At 37.4% G+C, this 17,182-nt stretch overlaps 1 protein-coding gene across 1 annotated transcript; it reads left to right on the plus strand.

Annotated features, from left to right (window-relative positions):
• Positions 1-11,971: 11,971 nt before the first annotated feature.
• penkb (proenkephalin b) lies at positions 11,972-14,935 on the plus strand. Its single transcript, XM_056753822.1, has 3 exons — positions 11,972-12,068; positions 12,274-12,417; positions 13,938-14,935. Exons 1-3 carry the CDS (start codon positions 12,063-12,065, stop codon positions 14,529-14,531), a joined length of 744 nt encoding a protein of 247 aa, XP_056609800.1. The 5' UTR covers positions 11,972-12,062; the 3' UTR covers positions 14,532-14,935.
• Positions 14,936-17,182: the final 2,247 nt, after the last annotated feature.

Genomic DNA, 17,182 nt, shown 5'->3' on the forward strand with positions numbered 1-17,182 from the left:
TTAGTTCGTTTCAAACCAATTGGTATTGAAAAAGTAAACCTACAAGTATAGGCAACTACAACTGAAAAAGTATACTAGTAGGCCTACTAGGAATACTTACTACATACTTAAATAACTAACATATTCTTAAACATTGGGCGTACCCTATAAAAATGAATATCAAGTATACTTGATTACATAAAGGATATATAATAAAATAAACTTGAAGAATACAGAAAGTCAAAAAGGTTTGAAATGACAAGATGGTGAGCAAATGATCATTTTTGGGTGGACTTTAAAGGTTCTTTAACTCAAGAGAAAAGACTCTGGCTCTACTATGTATTTAAGAAATGTTCATGACAAAAAGGTAACAAACTAATTATTCTTTTGAATTGATCTTTGAATTAAAAATGTTAAGGGGAACAAGAATGTTTCCTTAAGGTAACATGACAAAGAACCTTTAAGAGCATATTTAGCAACATTTCAGACATGTTCGCTGCTTCGAAACAACATCCAATTAATTGAGTACATCAATCACGTGACCGGACAGGTGTGCACATGCACCTGTCAATCTTTTTTTTACAGAAAGCACAACATGTATTACATACTGCAGAAGAATGCTGTAATTATCACATCTGTTCCCTATATCTTTTTCTCTCCACACCATTGTGACTCAACAACGAGGGATGAACATTCTCATCCACTGAGCTTTAATGCTCTGAGATGACGCAGGTTCATCACGTGCCGTTATGTCAACACCTTATGTGCAACAACACAAAAAAGTCATTGTGTAAATAATTGTTCAGCACCATCATGGATCAATAGCCTACTGTGAGTTTCTGTGTGAGGAGGAGGTCATCTGATCCATCATTAAACTGACTGAGAACATCAGATGTGGACCGAGCTGTAACGGAGACAGAAACGGCGTGGAAAGAGAAACCCAGCGAACTCTATTAAAGCAACGATATCTCACTACAGATTAATTGTGACATTTCACGCAATGATCTCAGGCGGCTGACAGATTCCTCACTTCATCAACAGTCTGATGATTGTAAATTTCTCCAATGTGTCAATCACGAACCGCTAATGAACTTGTTTGTATGTGCGCGAGACGAGCGCAGGTGTTCTCCAACCAAACGTCTGTGGCGCTATTCCAGGTGCAGCGATAAAAACAAAATGCTTGTTAACGCTAATGTTATGATAAATACCCAGGAACAAGAGCTCAAGTACCTTTAGTTACTCGGATGTGCTTACAACAACCTTCTCAGATAGAGATTTAAGACCCCTTAGGTACCATCCAAACAGCATGTTATTACAAAATCTCACAGGCTATATATTGGGGATGAATAAATTGACTCGTACTCATTAAGAATCATTTTGACCCAAACACAGATTACATTACCTGTACAATCCACTATCACTTTACACATCATATTCATACTCGGTTGATTCTTTTTTATTTCTCCTAAACAATTTGAAGAGAAATATTTGAGACTATGTTTATATTTATGAAACACAACCGATGACTTAACCGATAACCGATAACAGACTTCCGACTTTACAAATACAGCACACCACGGGCGCTACGGGGTTTATTCAATATTAAATGAAGATCTTAAAATAAAAACGTACTAATATTCAAACAAAATATTTTTAAATATATTTGGATTTCATATTCAAATTAAGATTCTAAAATATATTTTAGTAATATCTATAGTAAGTTAGTAAATATTAGTAAACAAGTGGACAGTTCATTTACAAAAACAGATATTTAAATTTTGCATTGTCAAAATTCATGTTTTTATTGTGCATTACAATTAATATCAATCAAACAGTTTTTTTCTTAATAGTTTTTTTACTTAACAATAACTTAATAACTAAATAATAACAAAAAATACATCTTACAAATACAATAAAACATAACACACGCATGATAACACAATAAACATGATTTTTGAAAGATTTACAAGAAGGAGTCATCTTTTCCAAATAAACTTTGTTTATATATATATATATATATATATATATATATATATAAGCTCTTTGTCGTGAAATCTTTCTAAAATGTTTGTTTCAAGGCAGACTGCCTGTGTCTAAGCCTTTTTAGGATTGTTGTGATTTGGTCGTGACTGAGGAGTCCTCTTCACTACTTCTAATATCTCACATGTTTAGGAGCTAGTTTTAGCGCTAAAACACTTTGTGAAATACTCTCAACACAAAAATTATAGAGTCCCAAAATTAGGACTGACACACCAATGATTTTTAAGAGTTCCCACTAAATCGGAAAGTTAGGAGCTACTGGCCCTTGGCCCGTATGTATAAAACTTCTCAGAATTGCTCAAAAAAAATGTTAAAACATTCTTAGTAAGAAGTAGGACTTTTTTAAGAGTAGGAGACATTTATAAAGAAGCAAAAAGCGACTTTTAGTAAAGTTTAAGACTGATTCTTAATTTGTGACTTAAGTGTTGTAAAATAAGGACTAAAATTATTAACACAAAATGGCCGCCCTTGACCTCTTAATCAGCCAATAGGGAGCCTGCAAGGGTGAAGTCATAGCAGGCACCATTTATTCATGACTGAATTAACACATTACTTAATTGAGACATTACATAATTTTTTTCAATCTCCCGTTCCAATGACAGATCGGTGCAGCTTCTGCAGTAATGCGGTCGCTGTACCGGTCCTACGTTCCTACTCTCACCTATGGTCATGAGTTGTGGGTCATGACCGAAAGGATAAGATCCCGGATAGAGGCGACCGAAATGAGCTTTCTCCGCAGGGTGGCCGGGCGATCTCTTAGAGATAGGGTGAGAAGCTCGGTCACTCGGGAGGAGCTCAGAGTAGATCCGCTGCTCCTCCACATCGAGAGGGGCCAGCTGAGGTGGCTCGGGCATCTTTTCCGGATGCCCCCTGGACGCCTTCCCGGGAAGGTGTTCCGGGCATGTCCCACCGGGAGAAGACCCCGGAGAAAGACCTAGGACATGCTGGAGGGACTATGTCTCCCGGCTGGCCTGGGAACGCCTCGGTGTCCCCCCCGGAAGAGCTGGAGGAAGTGTCTAGGGAGAGGGAAGTCTGGGCATCCCTGCTTAGACTGCTGCCCCCGCGACCCGGCCCCGGATAAGCGGAAGAAAATGGATGGACATTATTTTTTTGGTCTGTTTCTTTAATTTATACAGCTACAATCCATCATTTATTTGCGAAAAATAAACAAAAATTTAGTTATTGGAAAGTACATAAAAATCAATGTACACAAAAGTACATCAAAATCAATGTTGAAAACTGTCTGCCTACCTTCCCCTGATTTACAACAGTATAAACCTTTGCTGTAGTTGCAGCAGGTTTGCCAGTAACTTACTGTAGATTTAATTACAACTAAATATACTTTCCAGTTAGTACGGTTTTCAGTTACTTTAATCAAAATTAAAACACTTTGACTATTTAGATTCAAAATGAGCAAGAAGAGTGCCATTAGCACAGAAACACTTAAAAAAAAAATTATCTTCCTAATCATTTTTCTTCCGCTATTCTAAATTATTTAGGGGCTGAGACTTGTCTTAACACTTATGACCCTTTTCAATCTCTTTTATTTGTAACTGTGAGAAAAAGAGTAAAATTACGTCCTACTTAGAATTTTTACTCACTTGAAAGCAAAATTTTACTCTGAGTGGCTTTATACATACGGTCCCAGTTTTATAATGGCTGAAGTTGTTTCTATTGTGAATGTAGACGACCAAAGTACCAATTAAGACGCCACTTTCAAAAAGATTTCTGCAGAACAGATGTGACAAACGGCTCATTTCTATCACAGAAGAGCTTCTGAGAATGTGACAGGAGATAATAGAGAAGAATATTGTGCATTTGTCCTATCACTCATTCTCACTGCTGTCACATATTTGATTTTGTACGTTTTACTAGAGAGGCAGAAAAATGTGATGATTTAATCAAGTCGCATTAGCTGGAAACAGTCAAAGGAGACCTTCAGAGAAGCAAGTATCTAATGTGTGCAGAATATAATGTTTAAAAACAGATTGCTTCAGTTTTTACTATTTTACTATATTTTACGTTTGATAATTTCCTGTGTGTTTCATGAGATAATGCTTTTGGAAAATATTTGCTTGCAAGAGTTTTACCATGTGGAACAGCAGTATTCAAGGCATGACAGGTGACACCATTAATTATCAAGTGACAGATTTTTATGTGATTAATTATGTCATGTCAATATATCAACAGATCTGAGCTCAAAAAACAGTTTTCCAAATATAGATAGACATACATTGCACATCCTTTTAAAGAAAAAGGTACTTCAAAAGGTTCTTTGATGCTATAGAAGAACCTTTTGGTTCCATAAAGAACCTTTAACATCGGAAGTACATTTCTGTTTCACAAAAGGTTCTTTGTGGCAAACAAGGTTCTTCAGATTATAAAAAAGTAAGAAAGAGATGGTTCTTTAAAGAACCTTTGACTGAATAGTTCTTTGTGGAACCAAATTTGGTCCGCATCGCTGTGAAGAACATTTTAAGCACCTTTATTTTTAAGAGTGTCCCTAATAATTAATGTGATGGCTCATGAATGGGCTTCTGTGAATGCAATTAATGTTCTAGACCAGTGGTTTACAAAAATCTGAGTTTTTTTTTTTAATCAGATATGTCATCTTGACCTTACCCCAAAATAGAGGGGGCCACAGATTTTGTGGCATTTTATGAAATTTTTTAATTTTATGCAATCAAACATAGGAAAAATAAGACCTCCAATAAGTAGAATTCATGTTCCCGGATTTAATAAATTAATTGTTTGTGGTTCGATTAAATTTAAGATTATGGCCCGGTTTCAAAGACACAGTTTGGCTTAAAGTAGAAGTTTACATTTATGCATTTGGCAGACGCTTTTATCCAAATTGACTTAAAGTACATTGCATTATAATATACATTTGTTTAAGTATGTGCAATCCCTATAGGTTCGAAACCCATGACCATGCTCTAACCACTGAGCCACAGGAAAGTAGTTGACCTTCAAAATAAAAATTCTGTCATCATTTACATGCCTTTTTGTCATTTTAAACCTGTGTGACTTTCGTTCTTCTGTAGAACACAAAAGAAGATATTTGAAAAAATGTTGGTAACAGAACAACGCAGCACCCCATTCACATCTATTATAACCAATGCAAGTGAATGGGGTGACATTTGAACTTCTATTACATTTTAAGTCTACTTTTGTTACAGTATATTTTATGACCAAACTAGACCAATCCAGTGTAATTGATGATTGATGTTCTGTTAAAAAAAGAACACTAGAAAAGGAGACTAATTTTATCTGGCTTTGTTTTAACAAAATGTCAAGTATTACAGAGCAACACAAGCACGAAGCAGAAAACATACGGCTGGTTATGGTGAGTCACTCTATAACATCATACTAAAAACTAAACAGCAGATTTATTTCAATGTTTGACTCATATTTTCACAAAATAAGCCAAATGTCACAAACTGGAACTCATTTTGCTCACATGAACACCACAGCTCAATGAGTCAACCACCTCAGTCAACGCCACTTGATGTACACTGTCAGAAAAAAGGTATTGTGCAGGTACAATATTTAATTGTACCTTTAAAGGTCCACAATAGGTTCTTAGGGTACACTTATTTACCCAAGACAACTTACAAAGGTACAACAATATGTGAAGGATACATTTTTGTCCCTATTGTGTTTTTAGTTTAGCTACAGTATATAGCTCCATTTACCACCACTTATTTTTATATCTTTTTTTTATTTAATGTGTGCCAATAACGTCCCAACATCATATTAAGATGCCTTCAAATTGATTTTATAGTATATGGATATACTTGGCCATCACTTGTATCCTGCCAAATAATTATGCTGTTTTCTTTTTTATTTAATAAAGTTTTTTGACAATATTGTTCATTTTATTTTGACCATTGCATCAAAAACTAAAAGTAACGTCACAAGGCAGCGCTCCGGTAAAAATGAAACTTAATCCGCTGATCTTGTAGCAGCTGGCAGATCAGTCCAGAAATATGGGACCAATCCAGCGAAGGTGGGTGCGGAACTAGTGGAAGTCTTGTAGGCCTGGAGCAGAGGTTTTTGACCGTTCTGAAGATGTAATGGTTGATGAGCCCAGTTGAACGGAGAGGTTTTATAACAAGCAGTTCTGTTTCTGCAAGGTTCAGCTGCAGGTGATGGTCTTTCATCCAGAGCGAATTGTTGTTCTCTGGCATGATGAAATACGCATAGAAGCAGTCGCTTAACAATTTACAACTTACTCCTATTCTCATGTAGTGCTTTAAACGGCTAGTCATGGACAACATCAAGTCTGTCCTCGCCCCCTCCCTGGACCCCTTCTAATTTGCATATCGGTACAAGTGCTCTCACCGACTAAACAGTTCACTGTGCAACTGGCTTTCCTGACGGGGAGACCTCAGGCAGTACGGGTCATCAGTAACACATCCAGTACCATCACACTGAGGACAGGGGCCCCCCAAGGAAGTGTGCTTAGCCCCCTCCTCTACACCCTGCTGACCCAAGACTGCACACCGTCACACAACTCCAACCTCTTCCTCAAGTTTGCGGACGACACGACAGTGGTGGGTCTCATAAGCAACAGACATGAGACAAACTACAAGAGCGATGTGAGCCACCTGGCCTGGTGGTGCAGTGACAACGATCACTCTCTGAATGTGGACCTTCTACAGAGGCACCAATATATTTTGTATATATTTTGTTTATTCTTTGTAGTGTTATTTGTATGCACCATGGGTCTGACAGTAACTTAATTTCAATCATATACAGTTGAAAGAAAAAGTATGTGAACCCTTTGGGCTTACTTGGATTTCTTCATAAATTGGTCATAAAATGTGTTCTGATCTTCATCTAAGTCACAACAAAAGAGAAACACAGTCTGCTTAAACTAATACCGCACAAACATTATACGTTTTCATGTTTTTATTGAACACAACATGTAAACATTCATAGTGCAGGGTGGAAAAAGTATGTGAAACCCTAAGCTAATGACTTCTCCAAGAGCTAATTGGAGCCAGGAGTCAGCCAACCTGGGGTCCAATCAATGTGATGAGATTGGATGTGTTGATTATAGCTGGCCTGTCCAATAAAAAACACACACCAGTTTTGAGTTTGCTGTTCTGAAGAAGCGTTGTCTGATGTGAACCATGCCTCGCACAAAAGAGCTCTCAGAAGACCTACGATCAAGAATTGTTGACTTACATAAAGCTGGAAAGGGCCACAAAAGTATATCTAAAAGCCTTGATGTCCATGTGTCCACGGTAAGACAGATTGTCTACAAATGGAGAAAGTTCAGCACTGTTGCTACACTCCCTAGGCGTGGTCGTCCTGTAAAGATGACTGCAAGAGCACAGCGCAGAATGCTCAATGAGGTGAAGAAGAATCCTAGAGTGTCAGCTAAACACTTACAGAAATCTCTGGCACATGATAACATTTTTGTTGACAAATCTACAATAAGGAAAACATTAAACAAGAATGGACTTCATGGGAGGACACCACGGAGGAAGCCACTGCTGTCCAAAAAAAACATTGCAGCACGTTTGAAGTTTGCAAAAGAGCACCTGGATGTTTCACAGCACTACTGGCAAAACATTCTGTGGACAGATGAAACCAAAATTGAGTTGTTTGGAAAGAACACACAACGCTATGTGTGGAGAACAAAAGGCACAGCACACCAACATCAAAACCTCATCCCAACTGTGAAATATGTTGTTGCTGACCTGTTCAACTCCAATGGTGGTTTGTTGTTTTATGAATGTTTTATGAATATCCATCAATGTCCTGTTCTGTTTAAAGAATTTAACTCTATTATAAAAGCAGTTCCTGATCGATTAGTATGTCTGATGAAAGCTTCCCATTCCCATGAGTCATGCTCCAAACAACTTTAGCAGCTATGTTTGGAGGTGTTTCGCTTTTACGTAAAGAATGTAATAATACATTTATTCGTCAACTCTCTCAATCTCGAAACTCAATTTCTCCAAGAGGGAGTTTTTTTAGGGCTTCAAAAATAGATAACATTTAGTGGAGGAAAACATGGCTATTACCATATAAATACTGTATCTCCAAGAAGGAAAAAAAGCAGATTATTTTAGAATTGTGCATAATATACACACCCTTGTAATGCTATTGTGTCGAAATTTTGGGATGTAGCTGATATCCAAAGAAATATCCAAAGGACAGTTTACTAACGTTAACTAAAAGCACCTTGTTGCAAAGATTTCCTAGACGAAGCATTTGGTCTTGAAATCTGATGAGAAATTTTTGAGCGGTGACTTTTGAAACTATATACTGCATAGATATAAACATTTATGTAAGATCTCTTAAATATCTCAATTATTTCTTCTAGAAATCAATGAAATTAAGGAAAGTGCAAATGGAGGCTTTTATTTGATCTCTAAAATCACTTTAAAGGGACATTAAACCCAAAAATTAAAATTCTGTTATCAATTATTTACCCCAGGTTGTCAAAACCTGTTTAAATTTCCGTAGAAGATATTTGGAAGAATATCAGTAACCGACCACATCCCCCACTTACTACCTTTGTAGGGAAAATAAATACTATGGGAATCAATAGGGGATGAGATCGGTTTGGTTACCGATATTCTTTCAAAGATATATCTTTCCTTGTGATCAGAACAACAACATATTAACAGGTCCAGGTAACAATCTGAGAGTGAGTAAATGTTGACAGAATTTTTGGGTGAACTGTCTCTTTAAGCTATTTTAAGAGAAACATTTCAGACAAAGTTGATACTTTAAATGAAGCACAACTCAGAACTCCATCAAATCTCCTGAGCTATGAAAGCGCAAAACAGTTGGTCATTGTTCATGTGTCTGATGCTCATCATGCATAAATGAACGCAGAACCATGAATAATGCAGCACCACTTCATAAGACACACAAATAAATAACAATGAACAAACAAATGACACAGTCTCAGGCTAGAGACAAACATCGAGGAATGATTGATGGGTGGATGATGAAGGATATCTGTGTCCCCGATGGAAAATACAACTAAAACTATTTCCCGTTTGTATGTTTTGACTAGTTTGACCTTTCAAAGACAGTCTGAATTGTTACCAGAAGAATGGTTTGCTCCCATTTGTGATGCGTTATGAAAATGTCATTTCTGGATCCTTGTCTAAATGTTCCAGTAACAATAACACATGTAGAACTTTTTAGCACGTCAAAAAATGTTGATCAAATGCTTGCTTATCAATACTGTAAGAGCATAACGTTGAGAGAATGCACAGAGAACATTTTGAGAATGTTTCCTTTCAGCTGCACTGTTTCTTAAACGTCATGAGGAATCTTAAATCAATTTTGCCATTTACAGCTCTGTCAAGCAGACTAGTCATTTTCTGTCTTCTGTCTCTCTGGACACACTCGAGACATCTTTAGAATCTCCCAAAGATCGGAGCATTCGATTCTGCAGCAGGCCACTCATAAACCTCCCTGTTTCTTTTATAATATAATTCTCTACCACTCAGAAGTGCAGAATTGTCATACACCATACTTTACTCTCCTCTTATCCGCAAACGAATTTCCTAAAGTCTGTATCTTTAGAGGAGAGATGGACCTCTCATCCCGGAATGATCCCGTCAATGTACCATCATCTAAATGGGCTAGAGTTCACTTTTTTTCACTGGAAAATGACCATGACATCAGTATTGTGATTGGAACTGTTCAATTCCTTCGTGTGATTTTCTTACTTCTCTGTAGCACAAAATGAACATACTTGAAAAAAATGTTGCTAGGGTCTTCGGGGTGGCTTCACGGTTATTCTTGGGGGTTGCTAGGGTCTTCTGTGGGGTTGCTATGGTCTTCTAGATGGTTGTTAAGGGTGTGTAGGTGGGTCTTCGCAACTTGGGTCTTCTAGATCAGTGGTTCTCAACAGGGGGCCGGGGCCCACAAGGGGGCCCACACTGGCTTCAAAGGGGACCTCAAGGTGACCAGTATTTTTTAAAATGAGACAAAATTAGCATTGAAACAAAGATATTGAACGAAGATATTTCTCATTATTTTGCCATTTTATAGTAAATAAACGTTTTCTAGTTAACTTTAAGCTCTAAAATATTTTATTAGGAAGAAATTCTGAGGTTTTGTGAGTTGAATGGGACCCTTTGAATATTGTTAAATGCATTGGGGGTCAAAAAGGTTGAGAACCCCTGTTCTAGATTGTTACTAAGGGCTTTTAAGAGGTTTCTATGGTCTTCTGGGTTTTTGCTAAGGTCTTTTAGGTGTTTGCTTTTTGGGGTGATCAAATCCTACAGTTGAATGATGTTTGAAATTGAAATACTTCAGAGTTACAGGTTTGCTCAAATCTATAATCCGGTAAAGTTGGATAGAATAATAATGATGCTTTATCATTAATAAATGTTTCGCAGACACCTGTTCGACACAATGTAATCATTTCATTTAACCCACAGGCTTTGAACAGCTGCTACAACTACAAACTAAAAGCCAATTAAATGAATTTGTGACGTAGTGTAAATAAATGTGCAGGGACTCTTTTCTTATTTCCAGCTATAGTTGGGCGGACTTGTTGACATCTGAAGTGTGTGTAGGTACATAATGTATGTGCTTTATTCCAGCTCACCTGGCCTTTAAGCGAGTAGGTGAGCAGAACGTAGTCGACTGAGAGGCTTTTGCCATGTTTTATAGTCTGAATCGATAGCTTTTGTTGTGGTGCAGAGTGGTCAATAGCTAGCACAGAAAATACAGAATATAAGCTGTGTTGCCCTTATACTCTAAACGTCTGTGAACGATTGAATGACCTACATTGAGTGTTTTTGTCTGATACTGGGTTTGTGTGTGTGTGTCAGGGAGAGAAATAGCGACTCTAGATTTTATGATTTAGGTTGGCCATTATGGGTAATGAGAATGTGATTCATTCTCACATGATGTGTGATTTAAGACACAGCAAAACTGTATATCTCACCCGCAAAGGGTCACCGCTTCTTACGTCATCAGCTGTGTGCGGCGAAGTGCATCATGGTAAAGTAACATTTGATCCTCTCTGCAGGTCATGTGACACCGCGGTGATCGTCCGACCGACAGAGGGAATCACCACACTGCTGATTTAGATGACGTGCTGTAATTCACTGAAAGCACATCAAAATACTGCCTTCATTAAAACTGATCACATAGTGACCAACATACATGTTCTATAGCACCTTATCGCAACTCAGTGTCAATTTACAGGAACTATATCCTCCATTACTTACCACACAACACACATTCACTGCAATCAAGAAAAGATCAAACTATATGTAAATCCAAAAGAATTTCATTTGCACGCTAGCACACCGACTAGAAATAAAAATGCTTATAAACAAAGAAGTTCAAATGAAATTGTGCACAAACGAGATTTGTGACTAATTAGAAATGTAATCTTCCGTAGATAATCCCTGTAAAGATCATAACTGTCTAACCGATGTTCATTTCTTTGTCTCTACACGTTGCTGTTGTGTGCAAATGCTTCATGATTTTATTCTTCTAAATCAGCCCATTATATTATTTATACTATTTCAGTGCGCTGCATTTGATTTCGAAAATCCTGCACAGTGCATCAGCTTGGGTAGGATGCTGAAATTGATCGGTCGGTGAAATCTGAATAAAATTACTTATCTTGTCAAAGATTGATTGTATTATATTGCAAATCAATTCTGAGAGTTGATAAATAGACTGACTTTAAAATCTGTGCTCACTGCCAATGAACTGGAACTGAATAGCAAATGATAGACATTTTAACAAGTGTGTTAAATAATCAAAAGCAATTGTGAACCAATGCCCTTCTGTCTCTCTCTCTCTCTCTCTCTCTCTCTCTCTCCCTCTCGCTCTCTCTCTCTCTCTCTCCCTCTCTCTCTCTCTCTCTACCCCTCTCTCTCTCTCTCTCTCCCTCTCTCTATCTATCTCTCTCTCTCACACACAGACACTACAAACCCACTGTAGGTAGTTACTCAGACTTGTGGCATCAGATTTGAGGAGGTTTCGTGCACAGAGGACAAACTGGAGTGATATCTGAAGCAGAATCTGATCTGAAATCAGTGATGAAGGTCAGTACAACCTACTTTCACCAAAGAACTTCTTCATTTTCATAGCACTTTTGTATTTGTCAATATTCTTCATATTTTAACATAATGTTAATTACTTAACATTACACATAGCACATGATTAAGTTTAAAAACGTTAAATAATTCAAAGGAGTAAACACAGAAAATATTACAGACGTGTTTGAATATGCTGTAATTGTTTCTTTAGCCCCCGACGATTCCCGTGAGCTCGCGCTGGACGCTGCTGCTGGTGATCGCGTGCCTGACGCTGACGGCGCGCGCGGACTGTGGCACCGACTGCGCGTTCTGCGCGGCGCGACTGCCGCTTCCACACACAGACATAAACTCAATTGTAAGTCTGCTGTTAAATGATATACATTTTAAATGACACAACTTTTTACTATATTCCATCGTCGAAAAATCGGAAGAATGTCGTAAAGAGAATTACAATCATTTAAACCTCATCATAAATTCCGAGCGTAAAATAGTTTAGTGGAAGCAAATGGCGGATAAAAACTAATTTCTTTGCGATAACTATTCATAGTGATAGTTTTAAAGTGCGTGTTTATAGCCTACAAAGTCATTTTAAAGTTTCCAAACTGACGTATATTGTTATTGTACAAGTTGATCCTGTCTTATACTATTAGAATAAGGTTAGAAACAAAATTAATTCACAGCCACATATCGATTAGCCTATCTGTATCCATTTGGAATCCAATTATTGGTGTATTGATCAGACCCGGATGTAAAATGGAGCATTGTAGTGCCATCTGACTGACAGTCTGATCTCGTATCGATCCGCTGAATCTTAAAATCGTGACAAGCTCTGCCATTAATTTGAATGAGAGTGCTGATAATTCTCGTTTTTGCCGCTAGGCTGCACTCATTTATCTCTAATCCTCGCCAATAGACACTAAAAGAGGTTCTTTATTGAATACAGTTGGGTCTAAAGATGCTCAATAAATCGAGAATGTATTTCATCAACAGATCAAAAAAGACCTCTTTAATTAACTCAAAAGCATGTGAGAATGTGATGAGATGAAAAAAGTCATACAATAAGTCAAAATAATTTATATACAAATAATAATGTTTTAATATTTTACATTATGTTAAATTTACACTATATGAGTGTTTGATTAATTGTTTAATTTAAAAGATTTAAAATAATTAGTCATTGTGTCTTTGGGTCACATGAAACAAAATAGAGATATGACGTCTTGTTAAGTATGATCTCAAAGATCCTTAATTCCAATTAATACTCAATATGATATAATAGAATAGAATACTTAACCTCGTGTCATTCCAAACCCTGTATGCTGTTATTATTCAACGAGACATAAAAGGACAATTGGTTGAATTTCTTTAACAAGTTCTTTACTTTATTACAACAGTTCATAGGGAGACAGAGAAAAATATATTTTTGTGTTTAATGGAACAAATACAAGCAGATGGATTTGGAAAAATGTGAGGGTAAGCAAAAAAATATTTTGGGGTGAATTATCTCCTTATGGAATATGTGAAAATGTAATTTCATGTACATTCTTTAATTTAGAGAACCGAGTTGTGTTTGTGAGCGTGCGTGCGTGATTCACAGGTGCATTGTGTTCATATTCATATTGTCACTCTGTATTAACGTTTCAATGGTTCCATGGTTTCCACAAGCTTAGCAGAACCTCTGAACGCCTCCTCAGTCCTCTATCACCCAAAACACACCCGCACATTTACATTCAGCCTGGCCATGGATTGACAGATGAAGCATGAGAGTTTTTAGACCCTCTTTGATGTCAGGGAGCAGGCTAAAGAGCCGGAGCGGCCTCTGATGCAGACATTAATTATTTGGACTTATGCACGCCTGTCACATTTTGTTCACAGGAGTGCGTGTTGGCGTGTGAGGAGCGTCTGAACGCGGCCAGCTCCTGGAGTTTGTGCAAACGCTTCATGCAGAATACTGACAGCACACCCGATGGAGAAACACAGGAGCTGGACGACCAACAGCATCAGGTCGACAAGAAGTACGGGGGCTTCATGAAGCGCTACGGCGGATTTATGAAGCGTTACGGAGGCTTCATGAAGAAGACTGCTGAGCTCTATGAACTGGAGCCAAAAGATGACCAGAACAGAGGGGTCCTGATCAATCACGATGTTGAAATGCTGACCAATCAGGGCGAGGCTGATGGTGAGAGGGAGGCGGCTTTGGGAGACGATTCAAAGGAAGGAGCCGAGGGCGTCAGGGGTATGGCCAAACGTTACGGGGGTTTTATGAAAAAAGGAGGGTTTTATGACACGGGGAGTGAGGAGAAGCCTCTTGAGAAACGTTACGGTGGGTTCATGAGGCGGGTGGGCCGACCCGAGTGGTGGCAGGAGACCAAACGCTATGGAGGCTTCTTAAAACGCTCCCCAGTGGAGGATGGCGATGAAGATTCATTAGAAATTGAGAAGAGGTATGGAGGATTCATGGGATATTAAGCTGCTTTTTATTTCCCATCGAGCCCCTCTGAGCCGGCACAGACAGAGAAATATAATGTGTAAAACAGTTTTTATTTTGTCTTTATAGTGGTAATGTGATGTAGTGTAAATAAGACTTCCATAAAGACCAAGGATATGCCGTCTTTATGTTGACATCTGAATTCACATACATGTACGAGCTGTGTAGCAGATTTTAATAAACACGTTAGAATTAAATAGATAACTCAGTTTTGTCTTTCTTTATTCCACCAAGATTATTTTCAAATATGCTTGGCATTACATTTCATAACGTACAATTATTCCTGGAACCTTTTGCAGTATATTGTGTTTTTTCATGGTATTGAATTTTAATACCAAAAAAGAAAGAAAAACAGTAGTGTTGTCCTTATAAAGACTAGTTTGAATGAAAGCGCCTGTTGTCTAAACTAGAAAAGATAGAAAACAAACGCATTAAACAAATTCAACTGTAAATGTTCCACCGATGTCTAGTAATACAGTGATATATTTTCTGCGCATGTTTTAATCAAGATTCAAATGTTCAATATTTGACCTGTTTTGCAATAAACATCTGATGGTAATTTCTTTTTTTCTGAATTTGTGCCAGAAGTCCATTCTTTTCAAAGAGGTTGTTCTCAACAGGGAGACCGCGGCACACATAGGGGACCCCGCTGACTTCTAAGGGGGACTCTAGATGACTAATAACTTTAAAATGAGTCAAAATGAGAATTTAAATCTAAAAACCAAGATATTTTTTATTGTTTGGCCAATTTTTTAAATGAACAAATGTCTTTCTTAAATATTTTATTGGGTAGAAATGGTGAGTCTGTGTAAGTGGGATGGGGGCCTTCGAAAATTGTTGAATAGAATGGGGATCTTGGAGTCAAAAAGTTTGAGAAAAAGTTTTGGAGATTGTTTCTTGTTCACTTTCTCAAAAGAAAACTGAAAGAGAGACAATGGGACAATGTCCCATTACACACTCTTAACAGAAATCTCTATTATTCATAAAGTATAGCAGTCTGATTTTCACCCCATACACCCTAAACGAACCGCTGAAAACTGCAGCAAAACACTTGTCCTGAATAAAACCACTCATCCTCTATTCATAAAGCATTATTCTTCTCTGCTATAAGTGCTTCATACCTCAGCGGCCTTTTGTTTGAAAGTAAAAGCAAGTAGCTTTAATTCTTCTGCGCTTTGCTGAAATGCTGATGATTTCTTTGAGCTGTAGTCATTTTACTTTATTCGTGTCTTCAATCGATCGTGAAAAGCAATTCCACTAATGGAACGACTATCAAACTTTTCATGAAAAGGTGATGCGTAAAAAATCCATCTGATTTTTATCTCTGATAGTATGTCTGTCTTTATTATATACACATCAAGTACCTTTATAAAGAAAGGCAATAAACTTCATGTTATCAATGTCCTGATGTGATGTCAGAGGCTACGCATTACATAAAATGATTGTCACCCTTGATCATTAGCAATTGCATCATCCTATTCATAAGGTGCTTCAAAACTTAGCAAGCATCACAAAAATGTTAACTTACTGGGAACAGTTTGTCCCCATTCCAAGCCTCTTATTGCGCATATACCATTAATGTCACACAAGGAAAAGAGGCAGCTCTTTTGACGTTTAACTGATATACCTGTATGCACCATGATTTCCATATGGGCAAGCTCTACTTGCTTGACAACACCTGAACAAACAGTTTATGAGGTTGTTAGTATATGTAAAAAAACGTGTGGGTTGAATGACAATGTAAACATGGGTGGGTGTAGTATGTCCAGAATGTGTCCTGCACCCCACACATGCTAGTATAGAATGAACTGAACAGTTGATAAGTATGTCATCTAATTCAGTGCATATTGAAGTAGACTTCATGATGACGGAACCAGTAGATTTAACTTTTAAACCTATAAAATTTGATGTATTTGAACCCGACTCAAGTTGACCAAAGTGTTGGCCTGCTCACCGGGAGACTGCATTAATTAATTTATTTATTTAATAAGAAATTAGATATTATTTATTAGAATGATCTTACTCGTTGTATAAATACCATGCACTGTGCTGTGTTTTATCTTTTCAGTTTTTCCTGTTTGCCCCTGTAAAGCTGCTATGATACAATACACATTGTGAAAAGCGCTATATAAATAAACTTGAATTGAATTTTCCATACAACAGCATTTCCCATAACCAACCAAACAAACATCAAATGTGTCAAAATAAAAATAATGCATCCAGCCACTAAGCTGAGCGAGTAAATATATTAACATAACTAATCATGTTTTCAGTTTACTTTATTGTAAACAAAACAACACATTATTAAAGATAGTCCTATAGAATACACATGTCACTGATTAAATAACAACTCATAGACGTTCATAATGCAAACAGTTCGGAAGTAGGTGAAAGTTTACACAGGTGGTTCAACCGATGTAAAGATGTTAGATAAAACCCATTACGCACTAAAAAAACTCACTTTGCAATCAAACATTAGTTGGCTCTCTTTGTTCTTCATTCAGAGTGAAGTCACTCCAGTAAAACTCTGAATACTGAGAGACGCATTCGCCTCGGGCGTCAAATAGTTAAACATATACCACGCCCATCACACCCTGTCCCGTTACTGCCCCCGAATCACTGAACTTTGTCT

This window comes from Triplophysa dalaica, chromosome 1, assembly GCF_015846415.1.
Source record: "Triplophysa dalaica isolate WHDGS20190420 chromosome 1, ASM1584641v1, whole genome shotgun sequence".
Classification (NCBI taxonomy): Eukaryota; Metazoa; Chordata; class Actinopteri; order Cypriniformes; family Nemacheilidae; genus Triplophysa; species Triplophysa dalaica.

Coding starts and splice junctions, on each gene's coding strand:
- penkb (XM_056753822.1), top strand. Junction 12,418..13,937: donor ACACAGACATAAACTCAATT/GTAAGTCTGCTG, acceptor TTTTGTTCACAG/GAGTGCGTGTTGGCGTGTGA.